The sequence below is a fragment of the Bos taurus genome, chromosome 24, assembly GCF_002263795.3.
Source record: "Bos taurus isolate L1 Dominette 01449 registration number 42190680 breed Hereford chromosome 24, ARS-UCD2.0, whole genome shotgun sequence".
NCBI lineage: Eukaryota > Metazoa > Chordata > Mammalia > Artiodactyla > Bovidae > Bos > Bos taurus.
The window spans coordinates 25,635,138-25,654,352 of NC_037351.1; the positions used below are offsets into that span (position 1 = coordinate 25,635,138).

The following is a 19,215-nucleotide window of genomic DNA, read 5'->3' on the forward strand; positions in this document are numbered from 1 at the left end:
TCCTTCTCCCCTTAGCTGGTGGTTTTCACCTCGTGTTCTCGGGGACCCGATCCTTCTCTCCTTAGCTGGTGGTTTTCACCTCGTGTTCTCGGGGACCCGATCCTTCTCTCCTTAGCTGGTGGTTTTCACCTCATGTTCTCGGGGACCCACGTAGCTTTCCTCAAGGTCTTTAGTGTGAGATATGCCCCCTAGCCCTGCCCCCTACTAACTCCCATCATCCCCTGCAGGTCACACGTGACTGCCCATATTCAGACTTCATTCCTCAACAACCCCTCCAGTCCCACTAGCTGTTTTCTTTGGTTCTTACCAAGCACTGTCACACTTGGGATTTCATCGCTATTCACAACTAAGTACATCATTATTCACAACTAAATAGTTACATTTACGCTCAATCTGCACAAAAGCTCCCATCTTGCCTTCTGACCCCTGCTGCATTCTTTATAGTCCATTAATCTCTTGGCTTCACTCTTTGCTTAATGCTTCACGTGACTAGTTGCTGTTGTTTAGTTACTAAGTCATGTCTGACTCTCTTTCAACCTCATGGACTGTAGCCCATCAGACTCCTCTGTCCATGGGATTTGCCAGGCAAGAATATTGGAGTGTGTTGCCATTTCTTTCTCCAAGGGATATTCCCCATCCAGGGATTGAACCCGCATCTCCTGCATTGGCAGGCGGATTCTTTACCGAAGAGTCATCAGGGAAGCTAATTATTTTCAATTAATTCATCTGCCCGGTTGCCACATGAGGTAAGAGGCTTAAGAACACTTCCATCATTGCAGACAATTCTGCTGGACAGTGCTAGCACATGACTGCAGCCATTCGAAAGTTGTTGTCTATGACTCAGGGATTCTCAGTCTCTTGAGCTTCTAATATTCTGGCCTCACTTTTCCCCCAACTCTGGAAGCCTAACTATGATTCTCTTTAACCCTGTATTGGCAACATTGCTGGGGAGGGCCAGAGAGGTTGAAGGGACCCGTCACACATCCATGCTTCCTTCACAATAGTGATGTTTGTTTCCAGGGTATGTTTACGTTTGTTCAGAAGAGTTCTGTTGTGCAGACATCCTGTTTGTGAGCATCTCTTTCATTCTCAAAAGTGTGCTCACTCAGACCATAAATTTTATATAATCGCCTTATCTTTGCTTCTTGTATTGCATCCCTCACACCACATTCCTGAGCCCACTCACTCTCAGGAAATGATCCCACATTTTATTTGATGGACTGTATCTCCGATTCCCCTCTCCTTCCCTTCTTTCCCCAAGGAAGAGCCGTCCTAATGCCTTTTCAAGGTTAACCATCATCTGTGTGCTTTACTTGCAACTTTTCCACTTACTCTCCCACATTTACCTTCTCAAGAACCTTGTTCCTTCCACTAATCTTTTACCTGGATTTGCTACTTCATTTGCTAACCAAATGTTTATTTCCTTCACCAATAATGGCCAAACATATTTAGATCTTCACCATCTTAAAAATAATTAAAACTTTTCCTTGTTTCTGCCAACATTTAATCTACTGTTCCATATCCTGATTCCACTATAATTCCAAACTGAAATCTGTATTTATTGCCTTTATGTCCTCACCTGCTATTTATGTATTCTTTGTAATCTGTCTTAAATTTGGATTTTTCTCAGTCTTTCCTGCTTTTTTTCATGTGGCATCTCAGGTCACATGGATCCATGAAGCCTTGATTGGTACATCATGGAAAGCAGGGCTTTCCCTAAAGTTTCTAAGTCTCTTTCGCTTCCATCCTTTTGAAGCGTCTCGCAGGGTCTGTTCTACACATTGATCTTTCCTCTTCCTTTCTTTCCTCTGCCTTGTAGTACGTGTTCTTGTTTCCACTCTGGCAAAGAGATACTTAAGGATAGTGGGTGTTCAGCCTCTAGTATAAGTTTCTCTTGCGGAGATGAACAACCGTGGCTAATTTTCTGTTTTATAGTCAGAATATTATCTCTTCCTCATCCTGTTACTAGTTGACCAGCTAGCAATGGCTAGAAATATCTCTAACCAAAGTTGTGCTCCCCAAGTTATGTACTTTCAAAGGTGGTATGATGTAACAAAAAAGGGAAAGCAATGCTGAATGGATTACTCCTTTCTGCATGTTCCTCTGGTGGGTATTTTCGAAGGGAAAGAATAGGGATGAGATTCAGGATTCCTCATTGTCACATCATCAGGGGACATTCTTAAAATGTGATACATTTCTTGCCTAGTCTCCTAACCATTGTTTTCTCTGTACAAACTCTCCTGAGGAGTTGCCCAGGTAATATATTCTCCACTTTTATTCTTCCCTAGAATCTTACTGGGCCTAGCAAAGGTGTGATATTATATGTAACTTTAAGTAAATGTTATTCTGACCAAATATATATTCCAGGATATAAGTAAAGGAGGGCAATTTATAGTTTTCAAGTCAAATGTAAACTCTTTATAAAAGTATTTTCATTTTTTATTTGAGTGTACCTTTTCAAATGTTACTTGTTAAGAAATGTAGAAAACCACATAAGCAGTGCGTAAGTTTTAATCTGTATTTTGTTCACTGGGGTTCTTGTTAAAATGAAGATTTCATTTCAGTATGCCTGAATTTAAGCTTTACCCTTGGCATTTCTAACCAGTTCTCAGATGATGCTGAGGCTGCAGGTTCTTGAACTGCACTTTAAGTAGCAAAAGTTGTAGAGCTGTGATATGCAACATCATTCATTCATTGAGGGATACAGACAACAAAGTTCATCTATTCATTATTATCTCAGTAGTTGATACAAGAAGCTTTGTCACTCTTGATTGCTAATTATCTTGAAAGCAGAGAATCTTTTATTTCATGAATTTACTTACTTTTAACTGCTTAAAACGTTTACATTGCAATTTACTCATCACTCTGTGAATGGAGAACTTTGGATACAGAACTTACAGATATGGAGTAAGATGTGCTATGACTATATATACAAAAGCAGAGTTAACAGGACAATGAACATCTGCATAACCAGTTTCAACAGCTGTCTAGCATACACTTTGTTTTTTTCATTGCCCATTGCTTCTCAAGGGGTTTTATCCCATTTACATTTTACTGTTGTTACATGCTTTTGCCATTGCAACAATTGATTTTTGAGAATTTCCCTGAATTCTTTAATTGAAGTATTAGCTGACATACAATATTGGTTTTCTCACACATTTCTTTTTAACTGAATTTTTAATTCAGGGGTATTTGTAGATTTACACAAATATTGTAGAGAGAGTGCTGAGCGCCTTTACTCATCTCCCCCTAAAGTTAACATTTTAAATAACTGTGGTACATTTGTCAAAACTAAGAGCTGAAAATTGGTACAGTTAACTAAATTCTATACTTCAGATTTCGGTATTTCCTCCATTAATGCCCCATGTTGCAGGAAGTTTTCATGCTTCCTTAACCTACTCTAGTCTGTGACCATCTATCAGGCTTTCCTTGTTTATGACCTTGACCACTTTGAGGACTTGACTTTGGCCAATTATCCTGCAGAGTATCTTCTTACTTGGATGTATCTGTTATTTTTCTTACATTTAGAACTGGGCGGTGTGTTTTTGTAAAGAATACCACAGAGTGGTGGTGAAGTGCCCTTTTCATCACAGCATATCAGGGGTGCATGACAGCCACGCGACAGTATTTGCTAAGCATCCTTTGCAGGTTTCTCCTCTGTAAAGCTGCAACTCTCCCTTCACGTGCTGTATTCTTTGAAGTGAGTCATTAAGTCGAGCTCACCTCAGAGTGGGGATGCTGAATGGGCACATGCCGGAGGAGAGGGGTTAAGCTCTGCTTCAGAGGGGCAGGGAATCTATGCTTGTTGTTTGGAATTCTTTTGTGAGAAAGATTTATCTCTTTTTCTATCACTTATTTACTAATTCAATCATCTTTATCAGCTTGGACTCATACATATTGATTTTACTCTGTGGATTATAATATAACACCATTTTATTTATTTTGTTGTTCAAACAGTTCCAGCTGTGGCTACTGGAAGATCTTGACGGTTAAATTCTATGTCCCTCTGACATGTCCCCATGCTTTAGTTTTTGAGCTCTTTCTTACTGTCTAGTATTACAAGATATTCCACATTCGTCTTGTATTTTCTCTGTCCCAGCTTTAGAATGAACCATTTCATCAGGAAGCCTTGATTTCTAATACTGAATGGTATTCAGAAGCCAAGAGCTGGGTGTGTAAGTGTAGTACCTTACAATCTTGTTTCCAGTCTCATCACCACTTTTTAGGAGAGGGCATAAAGATAGGGCTTTTCTTCTGAACTTTGTTATTACTAGAGGCTGTTACAATTATTTGGAGTAGCAAAAGTTTCATCTAAACCTAATTACCTCCCAAAGGCCCCACCTTCAAATGCTATCACATTGGAAGTTAGGGCTTCCGCATGTGAATTCGGGTTAGGACACAAACATTGCGTTTATAACAACGGGTAAGAGAATTCAGCCAATGAGATATCAAGGAGCTTCCAGAAGAAGATTCTTCCCTCTGATAAGAAGAAAAACAAATGCACAGTCTCTCTTTGTACCTGCTTCTGGAGACTGCTGAGCAAGGATGTGACATTTGGAATGGTGAGGGCCACCTGTGACCATGAGCAGAAAGCTTATAAGATGGCAGAGAAGCCAAACTGAAACCATAACATCTTTGAGTTATAGGACTGCTCAAATATGGAACCAGCCCTTATCTCTGGACTATTTCTTATGAGATAATAAGTATTCTTTTTATTTAATCTTTTAGTTGGGTTTTGGTACTTATATCTGAAAGCAGCCTAATAACATTCATTTTGCAGAGTTATTATAAAATTAAAAGAAATAATACATACATGTTCTTATTGCAATGACTGGCACATAGCAGGCACTCAATGAATAGAATTATGAGGCTATTAAGGGCTAATTCGAGGCTAATAAGACTCGAATGAATTTTCCTCACCTTACAATTTCAGAAATTTGGATGTACCCATGCCTTTAATTTTCCAAGCTCCCACCATATGTTAAGTTAGAGTGTTTCTGTTCTCTTGGATTCTTACATGTTGGGAAGATGGACACAAATAGGGTGTGATAAGAGCTGTAAGGAAAATTCAAGCAGGTTCAGGGTGGTAGAGAGGAATTTAGGACTTCAGGGAGGCTCTCAGAGGTTGTATCTGCAGAGACTGGAATGGGATGAGACAGCAAGTCAGGCAGAGCCCTGCAAAAGGAATAGCCAGGCCAGGAGTGTGAGAGAGCACCATGGTAAGGCATGGTTGAGGGGGAGGGAGTCAGTGGAAATGGTGTCGCAGTGCTGGTTATATTTCTTATTTGGCTGCTGTTTACATGGTAGGCTCAATTTGTGAAAATCCAGTAATTCACTATGCTTCCGTAAAAACTTACCAAAATAGATTTTGAAGCCCCTGGGGGCTCTGAAGGTAAAGAATCAGCCTGCAAAGCAGGAGACCTGGGGTTTGAGCCCTGGGTGGGGAAGATTCCCTGGAGAAGGAAATTGCAATCCATTCCAGTATTCTTGCCTGAAGAACTCCATGGACAGAGGAGGCTGGTGGGCTACACTCCATGAGGTCACAAAGAGTCAGGCATGACCGAGCGACTAACACTTAAAACTGAGGGTTTCTTGGAATCAACCTAATAGTTCTGCTATTTGCGGTTTAGAACACTGACTGCAATAGCCTATTTTCACAGACCCTTAATAAAGATGTGACAGACTGAGATATTCGCTCCACATTCATGGTACAAAAACTCCAAGAGACCTGTACCAACGTTTTGTCAACTGTGGAACTCTCTATGTGACTAAGGAGATGGCTGAGATCTTAACTACTCCTTCCTAAAGGAGATGGTTTGGATGTTTCCTTAGGGCTTGCACCTCACAGCACACACGCTTAAGTTCAAACAGTAGTTCTCAGTTGGGAGAGATTTGGTGCACACACACTCCCCAAACCCGCCCCCACCTCCCTGTGGTCACCTGGGATATTTGGTAAAGCCTGGAGACATTTTTGCTTATCGAAGCGGAGTTCTGTGTTGGGGGGTTGGAGGGGGGAGTAGAGGAAGTGAGTGCTACTGACAACTATTGGGAAGAAGAGACCAGAGAAGCTGCTCAACATCCTATGATGCACAGGACAGCCCCTCGGCCAACACGGCACTCTCTGGCTCTAAATGGCAAAGTGCCAAGCTTCAGACACCCTAACTTAGACCACGTGTTTCTAATTCGAAGTTACCGCAATAAATAGGGTCAAGAAGGTCATACAAGTTCTGGAGGACCATGAATTGATGGAAATTTCCAAACTGGTGCAGACAATATAAATGGAGTAACTGATACACGCTGGCTTCTGTCCCACATTTCTACTCCTTCCCACTTCTCTTTGAATATTTTCAGTTCTGTAAGTTTGAGTGATGGCCTGTGGGGATGGTATGAAAGGATTTCAAGCATTAGAAGGATGTCTGGACAAAGTGGACATTATGGTTTCTCTCAACTATGAAATCTTTAACTTTTTTTTTTTCTCACAAGGAACTTGGTGATTGAAAAATGTCACATATGACATGCCTTCAGCATTTAAGACTGAAGAAGAAAAGTAAGCTTCTAGTTTCTGTAGCCAAACAAGAAGTGTTTTTAGATGAACCAGACATATCCTTCAAAAGATTCCCAATTTACTGATTTAGGGGAAAATTTTTTTTTTTTTCTATCGTTAGAAGAACATAGTCATCTTGTAAAAACTGGCCTTCTTGGTAACTGGGAAGAAAATAATTGTTTTTTTTTTTTTGGAAAAGGAATGAGGGAAGGTCAGTTTTACAATCAATCAATGACTCTTTGTTCCCGAGGTCGGCACCTTTAGAAAAGACTTCCTTTTCTGAAGTCACCTTGATGAGCTTAACAAACAGAACCCTGGAGGACTTACAAGTCACTGGATGACAGCTGCTCCTGGCTAATAGGCTATTGGCCTTAAGCAGATGATTTTCAAGCTTTCTGTTGTGATTCTTTGAGTCCATGGTTAGTTCAATTCAGTCGTTCAGTTGTGTCCGACAATTTGCGACCCAATGAATTGTAGCATGCCAGGCCTCCCTGTCCATCACCAACTCCCGGAGTTCACCCAAACTCATGCCCATCGAGTCGGTGATGCCATCCAACCATCTCATCCTCTGTCGTCCCCTTTTCCTCCTGCCCCCAATCCCTCCCAGCATCAGAGTCTTTTCCAATGAGTCAATTCTTCGCATGAGGTGGCCAAAGTATTGGAGTTTCAGCTTCAGCATCAGTCCTTCCAAAGAACGCCCAGGGCTGATCTCCTTTAGAATGGACTGGTTGGATCTCCTTGCAGTCCAAGGGACTCTCAAGAGTCTTCTCCAGCACCACAGTTTAAAAGCCTCAATTTTTCAGCGCTCAGCTTTCTTCACAGTCCAACTTTAACATCCATACATGACCACTGGAAGAACCATAGCCTTGACTAGACAAACCTTTGTTGGCAAAGTAATGTCTCTGCTTTTGAATATGCTATCTAGGTTGGTCATAACTTTCCTTCCAAGGAGTAAGTGTCTTTTAATTTCATGGCTGCAATCACCATCTGCAGTGATTTTGGAGCCCCCCAAAATAAAGTCTGACACTGTTTCCACTGTTTCCCCATCTATTTCCCATAAAGTGATGGGACCAGATGCCATGATCTTCGTTTTCTGAATGTTGAGCTTTAAGCCAACTTTTTCACTCTCCTCTTTCACTTTCATCAAGAGGCTTTTTAGTTCCTCTTCACTTTCTGCCATAAGGGTGGTGTTATCTGCATATCTGAGGTTATTGATATTTCTCCTGGCAATCTTGATTCCAGCTTGTGTTTCTTCCAGTCCAGCGTTTCTCATGATGTACTCTGCATATAAGTTAAATAAGCAGGGTGACAATATACAGCCTTGACGTACTCCTTTTCCTATTTGGAACCAGTCTGTGGTTCCATGTCCAGCTCTAACTGTTACTTCCTGAGTCCATGGTTAAGTGACCCCTTAAACTTTAATATCTCAGACTAACTGATAACTTATTGCAGATGAGATGTACAGGAGTACAAAGAAGTTTAAAATATTGTTTTAACTTTGAGGCATTATATGGCTTATTATTTCCATTCAGCCAGAAAGAACTGTAGCCTGCTTTAGAATGGTAATCAATGGATGATGTTTGGGGACCCAAATAGAGGTGACCTAACATGCCTGCTGCTGCTCGTCCATCTCATGCCCACCATCCGATAGTCACAGAAACACCTGTTACTTCCCTTTCTTATCCCCGCTTCCAACCAGGCCGAGTGTTTTACAAATTCTGTTTCCCTTCTTTGAACACAAGGCAGAATCAGAAACTGCCTTTAGGGTCCCTGGCTTACACCCAACCCGTTCTTAAAGAGTTTTCAGCTTTGGCTAAAATAATTTAAGGGAAATAAAATGAGATAAATAAAGGCCATGGATGCCATTTGTTTGTTTCCTCTTATCAGTTCAGTTCAGTCGCTCAGTCGTGTCCGACTTTGCGACCCCATGGACTGCAGCACGCCAGGCTTTTCTGTCCATCACCAACTCCCAGAGCTTGCTCAAACTCATGTTCATCAAGTTGCTGACGCCATCCAACCATCTCATCCTCTGTCGTCCCCTTCTCCTCCTGCCTTCAATCTTTCCTAGCATCAGGGTCTTTTCAAATGAGTCAGTTCTTCGCATCAGGTGGCGAGAGTATTGGAGCTTTAGCTTCTGTATCAGTCCTTCCCATGAATATTCAGGACTGAGTTCCTTTAGGATTGACTGGTTGATCTCCTTGAGAGTCCAAGGGAAAAACATAAATGTTTTCCTTGGAAACATTTATGACACCAAGAATTTTAAAACAGAGAGTTAACAATGCTATGCTACACTTGAGTTGTTAGATCATGTTGCAAACTGTCATTTCAAGGGAAGTTGTATAATCTTGGACAGCTCCTATTTTTAACTTGGCATAGACAAACTGAAGATCCCAAAAAGCCAACAGTATTTTCTTTAGTGTCAATTTGCTTGGCCCCTAAAACAGCTTTAAAAAATTAGAGTTACTAACAAATATCTAAATATGCTTTTTAATATTTAACTTTCTTTTCCATTCCCAATTATTTTCCAAGAGGGATGTTAATAAGCAGTGATTCTCAAGTATGAGTGGCACGTGAATCATCTTGTTAAAAGGCAAGACTTCCGGGCCGCACCAGGGAGTTTCTGATTCAGTAGGTCTGGGATGAGGCTTCCCAAGTGGCGTGGTGGTAAAGAACTCGCCTGCCAATGCAGGAGACATAGGAGACTCGGGTTCCATCCCTGGGTCGGGAAGATCCTCCGGAGGAGGGCATTGCAATCCCACTCCAGTATTCTTGCCTGGAGAATCCCATGGACAGAGGAGCCTGGCAGGCTATGCACCATAGGGTCACAAAGAGTTGGACAGGACTGAAGCAACTTAGCATGCACACACCCAGGTCTGGAGTGGGGTATAAAAATCTGGATTTCTTACACAAGTTTCCAGGTAACGCTGATGCTGCTGGTCTAGGGACCACACTTGTGAAATCAACTGTGTAAAATCACAGAGTAGCAGGGGAATGAGAAGGAGAGGCTGCATAATTCATAGCCTGGATAAGAAGCCCTTAATTACAGAGATGCATGCAACAGTATATTCCAAATAAGGACATTCAGCAACTGAATTATTCCCATCACAAGATTTTCCACTTCACAAGCAGTAATCCAAAAGACTACAAGATTGCCTTAAACGGTGTTCACACCTTTCTCCTGATTCATATCTCTTCTTCTGGCTTACTTTTTACTGATCCTGAGAATTTATCATTTTTGAAATATTTTATTTACCATTGTATTGGTGTTTTCTATAGTTGCTACAAATGCTTTGAGAATCAGCACAATATAAGGAAACCTGTATAACGCATATTTTCAGATATATCTATATAATACGTAATTTCTTAGACATAAGTGACAGGCTGTTTCGACCTTTAGGCTGCAATGTACTCCTGAAAATGACACTAAAAAATAGAATGGAGAAAACCAGATTCCCCCGACCCCTCCTGCACAGAAGCTTAAGAAAACCAAGAACTTCAAGTTTTCCTTTTACATCACTAGATGGCACTGCTCTGTCAGTAAGTCGAACTGCAGGAATTGCCAAAAACTGCTCAACAACTGTTTCCAAGGTCCAAAGTGGAAAACAGGCTTTTCAATTGACTTCAAATAAGCAAACTGGCAAAACCCAACAGTGAAAAGCAATGGTTTTAGAAAGCTGTGAGAATACTTCTGCAGGACAGTGAAATTAGGCAAATTTCAATGTACGTTTCTCCTTTTTTCCCCCTTTCTTGAATGATTCTATCTTGTAATGAAACTAAACCAATTATGTAATTCCATAATTCAGGTCTTTCATATGACTGACTATAGGAAACTGCTTATTTTGGAGGTGGTGGTCTCGCCTTTGGATTGACAGAGAGGCGTTCGGTGTCGGGGGTACCTGGGCTCTCCCCAGCTTCATGCATTAACAACAATCACCAAATCTAGCTACTGACACATGGTGGTGGTGGTGGTGTTCAATCGCTAAGTCGTGTCCGACTCTGTGCCCCCATGGACTGCAGCACGCCAGGCTCCCGTCTTTCACCATCTCCCAGAGCTTGCTCAAACTCATGTGCATTGAGTCGGTGATGCCATCTAACCATCTTGTCCGAAAAGAATCTGACATTTTCGGAGCACCCTGTGTTCAGTATGAAAAGGCACACAGTGGCTGCTCCAGAAACGTCGAATTGCTTTCCCTACACCTGCCTTTCCCCTACTGTAGGCTCCATGACCGTGGGGCTGTTCACAAGCATCTAGAAGGCAGGTTGGCACACAGTGGAAGCACAGCTAGGAACTGCTGAACGTGTTCAAGTCGAACAAAAATTTACCCCTCACTCCATCCAGACATTAAAGATTTCTTCTAAACAAACGAAATTCAGATTATGATTCCAACTTTTTCCAAACATAGAAAGATACATTAACTCTTAGGTTTTTAAAGGATTGTTCTGTGTCCAAGGCATTGAGCTAGTTTATAGATAAATGGTACACTGATTCTATTTCAAAGAGGTTCAGTTTGTCAGGAGAGATAAAGCGGACATAGGGTTTCCCTAGTGGCTGAGATTGGAGAGGGCACTGGCGACCCACTCCAGTACTCTTGCCTGGAAACTCCCATGGACGGAGAAGCCTGGGAGGCTGCAGTCCATCGGGTAGCGAAGAGTCAGACGCGATTGAGCGACTTCCCTTTCACTTTTCACTTTTATGCATTGGAGAAAGAAATGGCAACCCACTCCAGTGTTCTTGCCTGGAGAATCCCAGGGACGGGGGAGCCTGGTGGGCTGCTGTCTATGGGGTCGCACATAGTCGGACACGACTGACATGACTTAGCAGCAGCAGTGGCTGAGATGGTAAAGAATCTGCCTGCAATGGAGGAGACTGGGGATGGATCCCTGACTCAGGATGATCCCCTGGAGAAGGGAATGGTTACCCACTCCAGTATTCTTGCCTGGAGAATATCAGGGACAGAGGAACCTGGGGGGCTACAGTCCACAGGGTCGCAAAGAGGTGGACACGACTGAGCGACTAATACACACACATTACTACAAGAGGTTGTTGTTGTTGTTTAGTTGCTTTGTGACCCCGTGGACTGTTGCCTGCCAGGCTCCTCTGTCCCTGGGATGTCCCAGGCAAGAATACTGGAGTGGGTTGCCATTTCCTTCTCCAACATTACTGTAAGAGGTAGAATAACTTCATTGTGTGAATAACAGCTGCAAAAACAGTTCTGGGGAGCTCAGAAAAGGCAGAAAGTATCTCCTCTAGAGAATCTGGGAGAGGTTTAGGGGAGGGAGCAGATGGGAGGTGGAAGGAAACAATCTGCTTTAAGAAATGCAGGTGTCAGAACAAGGAGGGGTGGATTCTGACACCCAGACCATATGAGCAGAAAATAAGGACAAAGCCTTGTGCTAAGGATCTTCACAGATCCTATAAGGATGAACTTCCAAGGAGGGATTCTATGCCTTCAGAGCTTCGAGGAGATTTTTTTGGCAGTACTGAAGGGCGGGAGCCAGGAGACGGTTTGAGGGTTAAGGTAGTAAGCCAAGGGAGATGCGGTGAGGACCGGGAATAGCGTCATGGCGCCCAGATGGATGGGTGGGGTGAGAGTCTTTATGGGGACCACGTGAACCCCTGGCAATGCCCTGCGTGTCGAGGATAGGAGAAGGCGGCAGATGGTGTCAACATTTTGAGTGTGAGTAGCTAGAAGGATGCAGTTCTCAGAGATGCTACGGCAGCATCCTGAGGAAATCCTTTGAGTAGGGAGGTGACAGCAGACAGTGGACAGTATGGTGCTGCAGTTCACAGCGAGGCAGGGGTCACGCGCAGGGTCCCCAGAGGGCACCGCTCCAGCCACTGCTGCCGCCACCCACGCGCCGCCTCCCACCTGTATCTTCTGGAGACGTGGGTCCAGCATGTCCTTCGGTGCTGGGTTGGAAAACCAGGACAGCCTCCCTGAGGTGAACAGACCCCCGGCAGAGTACTATGCAAACGAAGGAGGAAATTGAAAGAAGAGCTGATTGGTTGGGAGCCTGTTATACAGAGTGAAGTCAGAAAGAGAAAACCAAATATTGTATATTAGTGTATATATGTGGAATCTAGACAAATGGGACTGAAGAACCCATTTGCGGGGCAGAAATAGAGACACAGACAAAGAGAATGGGTTTGCAGACCTCATGAGGGAATGAGAGGGTGGAACTGAGTAGCAAAGAAACATACATTACCATATGCAAAAGAGCTAATAGAGGGTTTCTGTATAACACAGGGACTCAACCTGGTGCTCTGTGACAACCTAGAGGGGGTGAGAGGGAGGTCCAAGACGGAGGGGACAGATGTATCCTTATGGCTGATATACTTATATGCTGTTGTATGGCAGAAAGCAACACAACACTGTGAAGCAATTATCCTCCAATTAAAAATAAATTTTAAAAAAATAAGAAAAAAAAAAGATGACTGAGCCGGGCCACTGGTGCCATTTCCCAATTAGCACTCTTGGGGTCTAAGGAGACTGGATCTCTAACACGAGGCAGTTTATGGGCCATTTATTTCAGTTGATTTAGTTTGTATCGTAGGGAACTTGGAAGAATAGCAGGATGGAGATATTTTAGAATAGGGAAAATTGGACCTACCACTTCTCGTCTCCACCCAAATCTCCCTTCTCATTTTCCCATCAGCCAGGCAGCACCTGCTGGACTGATGAAAAGCATTCCCATGAAGGTGTGATTTTGAGACAAGACCTAGGGAAGTGTTTGGCACACAGTAGGTAGGTGCCCAATAATACCTGATGAGTAAATGAATGTATCAAGGCTTAATCAGCCTAGAGGATATTTGCATTTTAAAAAGAGGTAAGATGAATCCCTAATGAGAATCTCTCACAATCTATCACCATTTCTCACTGGGGGAGCTACTGGCATTTCTGATAGGGAAAATCTTTTTGAGTGGCTAATTTTTTTCTTGAAGGTTCTGTGGATTGCTTGAAGTTTAGCATCCTGCCTTTGGAGTAGTAAATACCAGAAGCATTCTGTGCCCATCAGGCTCCTCTGTTCATGGGATATTCCAGGCAAGAATACTGGAGTGGGCTGCCATTTCCTTCTCCAGGAGATCTTCCTGATCCAGGGATCAAACCTGTGTCTCCTGTGTTTGCTGCATCAGCAGGCAGATTCTTTGTCACTGTGCCACCTGGGAAGTCCCTTGTTCCCAAACCAAGCCTCCTGCCACGCTGCACACTCCTTCCACTGTACTGTTTGGGCTTTTCTGCCACCCTTAGATCACAGCATCCAAAATTCTGAAAGATCTTTTTTTTAATAATGAGGCAAAATTATTTTTGCCTCATTATTAAATGAGTCAACTACAATCTCTTCTTTCTCCACCCTTTCATAACCAACTAACTAACATTCATCTTTTCATTTTCTTAATGATTTGAACACCTCCCTAAAAACGCTCACTTGTCAATAAATCTTTTGAGGCTTCCTTGGTACCAAGAAGGCTGCAGGCTCATCTTTCTGCATGTCCTTCTGTCCTGCATGCTGTGTTCCAGCTACATGGACTCCGTTCAAGAAACCATGCACCCTTGTCTTCAGGCAAAGGCATATGCTCTTCTCTCTACTAGAAGCGTCTTCCCCCTTCTTTTGTATCATCTTAATAATTTGTAATTACTCTCAGGTCTTTGCTGGACACTCAGTGCTGGAGCCCCTTCGGTAGGTTCCATGGCACCACGTGTTCTTTTATCATTACTCTTTAGCATCACCCGCCTGGGATTTTGCCATTTACTTTTTTACCAGACTGTAAGCATCATGAGGGCAGAGCACTTCTGGAGTTTTCATTGTCTCCCAACATCTGATACATTGTCTAGATTGAGCAGGGAGTGGCTCAACTGTGGTCATCTGTGGTTAGTTCTTAGCTAGTTTATTTTCTTGAGGGCATTGTTCATTTTACCATTAGACTATGGTAAAAATCTTGATGTTCCAGCTTCTGTAACTCCAATCACTAAGCTTTACATATGATAAAAATCTCAAAAAATTTAAAAAATGATTTGAAATCAACAAAATAGTGCAATGTCATATGTGGTATACATCTGAAACTTTAAGATAAACTTAACTAAGAAAATAATCTTCCCTCATATTTGGGCTATATGTTTGAAAAGTGTTATCAGCTGTTAAAATCTTTGGCACACTGAAAGATAGAAACAGCTGTATTTTTTGTTGTTGCTGCTGTTTATTAAGAAATATTAAAATTGATCTAAAGCACATTTATAATTTTAATTAAGGTCTCTGATTTTTACTGCAATTTGGCAGTTTTAAAAATACAAACCCTTATTCAATGTGTAATTTCTTTTCCATATAAATATTTGTATGCATCACTGATCAATAAAATATTTTGCAAAATTTAGACTGGTAATTCTCACTCTTATACCTGTCTGATAATTAAATTAACTGGAAAGTTTCTAAGGGCTTCCCTGATGGCTTAGACAGTAAAGAACCTACCTGCAATGCAGGAAACCTGGGTTTGAACCCTGGGTCAGGAAGGTCCCCTGGAGGAGGAAATGGCAACCCACTCTAGTATTCTTGCCTGAAAAATCCCATGAACAGAAGAGCCTGGCAGGCTACAGTCCATGAGGTCACAAAAACTCAGATACAAGTAAGTGACATTTTCTAGCGATATATATTTCTGGACTTTAGCCTTGGGGATTTTAATTTATCCCATCAGATATTTCTAATGATCAGGAAGACTTTAAACTCAATTATCATGTCTTTTTGCAAAGTACTTTCCCCTAATTTTATAACTAAAGAACATTTCTGTTAAAGAGTTGCCAATTCCCATTTATTTTTAGCAACAAAAACAGATGTGAAATCATACATTTCTAAAAGTCCCTGGATATGATAATTTACTCTTATAAGCTTCAATACTTACCATCTCACTTAGATTTTAACTTCTTCTAAAATCTGTCATCCACTTGCATATTAGAATCTGAAGCACAACTCCAGTGTTACTGATAATTTATAAGTAGTCACATCTACCTGAGTTAAATTATATCTCTTAAAAGATATATTGAAGTCTTAACCCCAGTACATCAGAATGTGACTTTATTTGGAAACAAGGTCTTTGCAGATTTAACCAAGTTGAGGTCATTAGCCTGAGTCCTGATATAATTGTTGCTGTTATTTAGTCGCTAAATTATTTCTGACTCTTTCAACCCCATGGACTATAGGTCACCAGGCTCCTCTGTCCATGGGATTTCCCAGGCAAGAATACTGGAGTGGGTTGTCATTTCCTTCTTCAGGGGATCTTCCCAACCCAGGGATCAAACCCGCCTTTCCTGCATTGGCAGGCACATTCTTTACCACTGAGCCACCAGGAAAGCCCTAAAGCTATGCTATGGCTATGCTATTGCAGTGTCTTTCCTACATTCATAATTTAAAGGAATACTAAATTTCAGTTAGATATTAGTGAGACTGGACATGGAATTTATTCCCAGCCATGTCTAAGGACCTACTGAATTCTATCCATGGACCATCTGGGAGTCGGTAGATCCCATGGAAAGAACTCATGGAAAGCAAAGCTTCTCTGACTTTATTTACAAAATTGCTTCTATTTCCCATCTGACAGAGTTGGCTCTATTTGTGTGCTAGGTCTGTGAGTGCCACTCAGCATCTTGCTTCTGGTTTGTCTCTCGGAACTTCAGAAGAAAGTTAGAGACCACATATTACAGACTCAGCAGCTAAGGTTCAGCGTATGATTTAGCATTAACAATCAGCATTTACATGAGATTTGAAAGAAGGAAGTGAAGCAGAAGCCGTGTGTCTGCTCTTCTTGCTGGCAAGCACAGATGTGGATGGAGCTGGGTCTTTGCAGTCATCTTTCTCTAGCTCTAGGGTCCATCTAGTAAAATCCATATTAGATTCCTGAGTGCCAAGATGTAGGGTCCCAGGACATATCGGTGTTATACATCCTAGCAAACGTGGCACGGTTCTGGAGCTGGCAACAGAAGTAACACCCCGATTTGTCTGTTTTCACATTGTGGGGTGGCAAGTGTGGGTTCCTAATCACGGGAGAGGCAGCAGTTCCCTAAGTGCTTGGGCTTGGCTGGATGGCTTTGAAGCCATTACTGATAGCTCAAAATGGAGTGTTTCCTCAGTCTTTGTCACACGGATGCAATGGACACAATGCCCTTCCTGCTTTAATGAGTGAATTCTGTGATCTGCAACTGAACTCTGACCCACAGACACTACAATTTATATTCTCTTCCATAAAAGACCCATGTCCTGGAGAACTACTTCTGTTGGAATAAATGCTTTACAAATATTCTTCCCTGAAATCTATAATTCCAACTTCAAACACATCAGGGGCAAAATGCTGAACTGCACACTGTTCTTTGATCAAAAATAAACATACTCAAATTTGTATCATTTAAAGTACTACAGAAAATACAAAGAACTGTCCAAGAGTTTTGCTTATTCAATTAGTTATAATCACTTTTTTAAAGAGGCAGTCAGTTCATGCCCAGTAAACAAAAAATACTGAATTGCTAGAGTAAAAAATATACCGAAGGTATGTACCTATTTCTCTGTAAATGTACTTTGATTGGTCTGCTTGTTATACCACTTGAGAATAAAGGCAATTTCTTTTCTAGGATTTAATATTTAAACTTCAAACTGAGCCAGGTGCTATGCTAGCGTGATAATCTCCTTTAGCTAGGAAATACCATGAGGAGGGAACTAGTTGCTCTGTTATTCTGCAGGCCAGAAAGGAAACTGCAAATTATCTTTGAAGAGTTTTACTAACAAAATAAACTTGAATTGAACATCACCTCAACGACCTCAATAACTTGGGCAAAATGAAATAAAAAGCAGGAAAATTAACTGGTGTGACAAAGATCTGCAGGTCCTAAACAGCTCACAAGTGAGAATTCACTGAAATTCCTAGATTGTATTAGCCATGTTTTTCTTACATGATAAATGTGTGCTGCTGTTGTTCACTCTCTGAATTGTGTCCGATTTTACATGAATATATACATATAAAATCCACAGGGGGAAAAATGTCCTTCCTTCATTGTAATTCTGGGATAGAGAGAAGGCAATCTTTTGGAAGTTAGAACTTTTAATATGGAGAATGTACTTGTATTTTTTAATTTTTACCATTATATAAGAAAACAGAATATGGTTTTGTACCTAATCTCTCTGAACACACATTTAAGTCTCTGGAAGGTGAAGGCAAACCTATATTAGGAGGATAACTGTCACTTTATCGACACCCATTTGGCAAGCCTCTTCCAGAGTCAAGTACATCCCCAGTCCTGTCCGACTCTTTGCGACCCCATGGACTGCAGTCCGCCAGGCTCCGCTATCTACGGGATTCGCTAGGCAATACTGGAGTGGATTGCCATGCCCTCCTCCACGGGATCTTTCTGACCAGGGTCTCCTGAATCGCAGGCGGATTCTTTACCGTTTAAGCCACCAGAGAAGCCAAACCCTTTATGCGCAATTACCTCAACAAACAGAAAACAAATGTATTTAAAAAACCAATCAGAGTATAGAAGTAAAGCATAAGAAATGCAGATCTAGAGAGCTAACACTGTTTGCCAGTTTAATAACCTCCGAAAACCCCATTTGACTGTTGCGCTGCACGTCGACTTTCTGTAATATTTTAAAGTGAAAAAAGAAACCTTAAAACGATTACCTATGTTCATTACCTTAGGCGATGTTTTATAACATCAACTTTGTGAACTTTAAGTTCTAGCTATAGGTGGGTGATCTGAAGTGTAACGTGGCTTTAAGAAAAAAAATTAAACTTTGTAGAGTACATCAGAGGAACTCTCTGGGGCCCCTGTCTGCAGTCTCAGAATACAGGTGTGTTCCCCAGGTCATTCCCGCGCTCGAGCGGCGGGAGCCCGGGGAGGTAGGCGCGGCCGCTGCCTCCATGTTGCCGTCGGAGGAGACTCGGGACAAAGCCCGGGAATCCAGGAAAGGTGTTCCCGCCTCAGGGCTCCCTGCACCCGCAGATCGCAGATCCAGAAACGCGCTGGGGCCCGTGTGCGACCGCAAGAGAAACGGAACTGCAGCCGGGTTCCCACCGGCCGCTCGGCCCCAGCGGAGTAGCAGGGTCCCCGCTCGCGGCCGCCTGCCCGGCCCTCTCCCACCTCGGGGCACAAAGAGGGATCGCCGGGCGGGCCGGCCCTCCCCCAGCGGAAGCGGGCAGGTCGAAGCGCGCACCGGGCGCCGGTCGCCGCCCCGGCTTGCCCTGGGCTCCGTGCCGCCGGCTCCCCGCACTTACCAGGAGAAGCAGCAGCGCGCCCTCCACGCCCCGCGCCATCGCGCCTCCGCCGCCGGCTCCCCGCGTCCCCGCGCGCGCGCCGGCTCCTCCCCGGCGCCCCCGCCCCGAGGGTCCCCTCCCCGGCGGCGGCCGCACGGCCCTGCCCAGAGGGGCGGCTCCAGGTGTGGCCTCCGCGAGAAAATGGAGCCCGGAGCCAGACCGAGCGGCTCGGGCCGAGGTGGGAATGGCGCGGAGGAGGGAGGCGCCCGGGGGACGCCCGCCCCGCGCCGCACGCGCACCTGGAGCCATGACGGCCGCGGGCTGGGAACTCCGAATGACCGGCCCCGCCCCGCCGCCTCCCCTCCCCGAGCCCCTCTCCGCCGAGGGCGGCCGGCTGTCTGCGCCCCGGGCCGCCGTGGTGACCGTGCGCTGGGTGGCC

General features: G+C 43.3%; 1 protein-coding gene across 1 annotated transcript in view; it reads right to left on the reverse strand.

Moving 5' to 3' along the window:
• Positions 1-18,836, reverse strand: part of DSG2 (desmoglein 2) — a 51,001-nt gene extending 32,165 nt beyond the window's left edge. Inside the window, exon 1 of the mRNA NM_001192172.2 lies at positions 18,798-18,836. Coding sequence (NP_001179101.2) covers positions 18,798-18,836 — 39 coding nt within the window. The remainder of the gene's footprint in view (positions 1-18,797) is intronic.
• Positions 18,837-19,215: the final 379 nt, after the last annotated feature.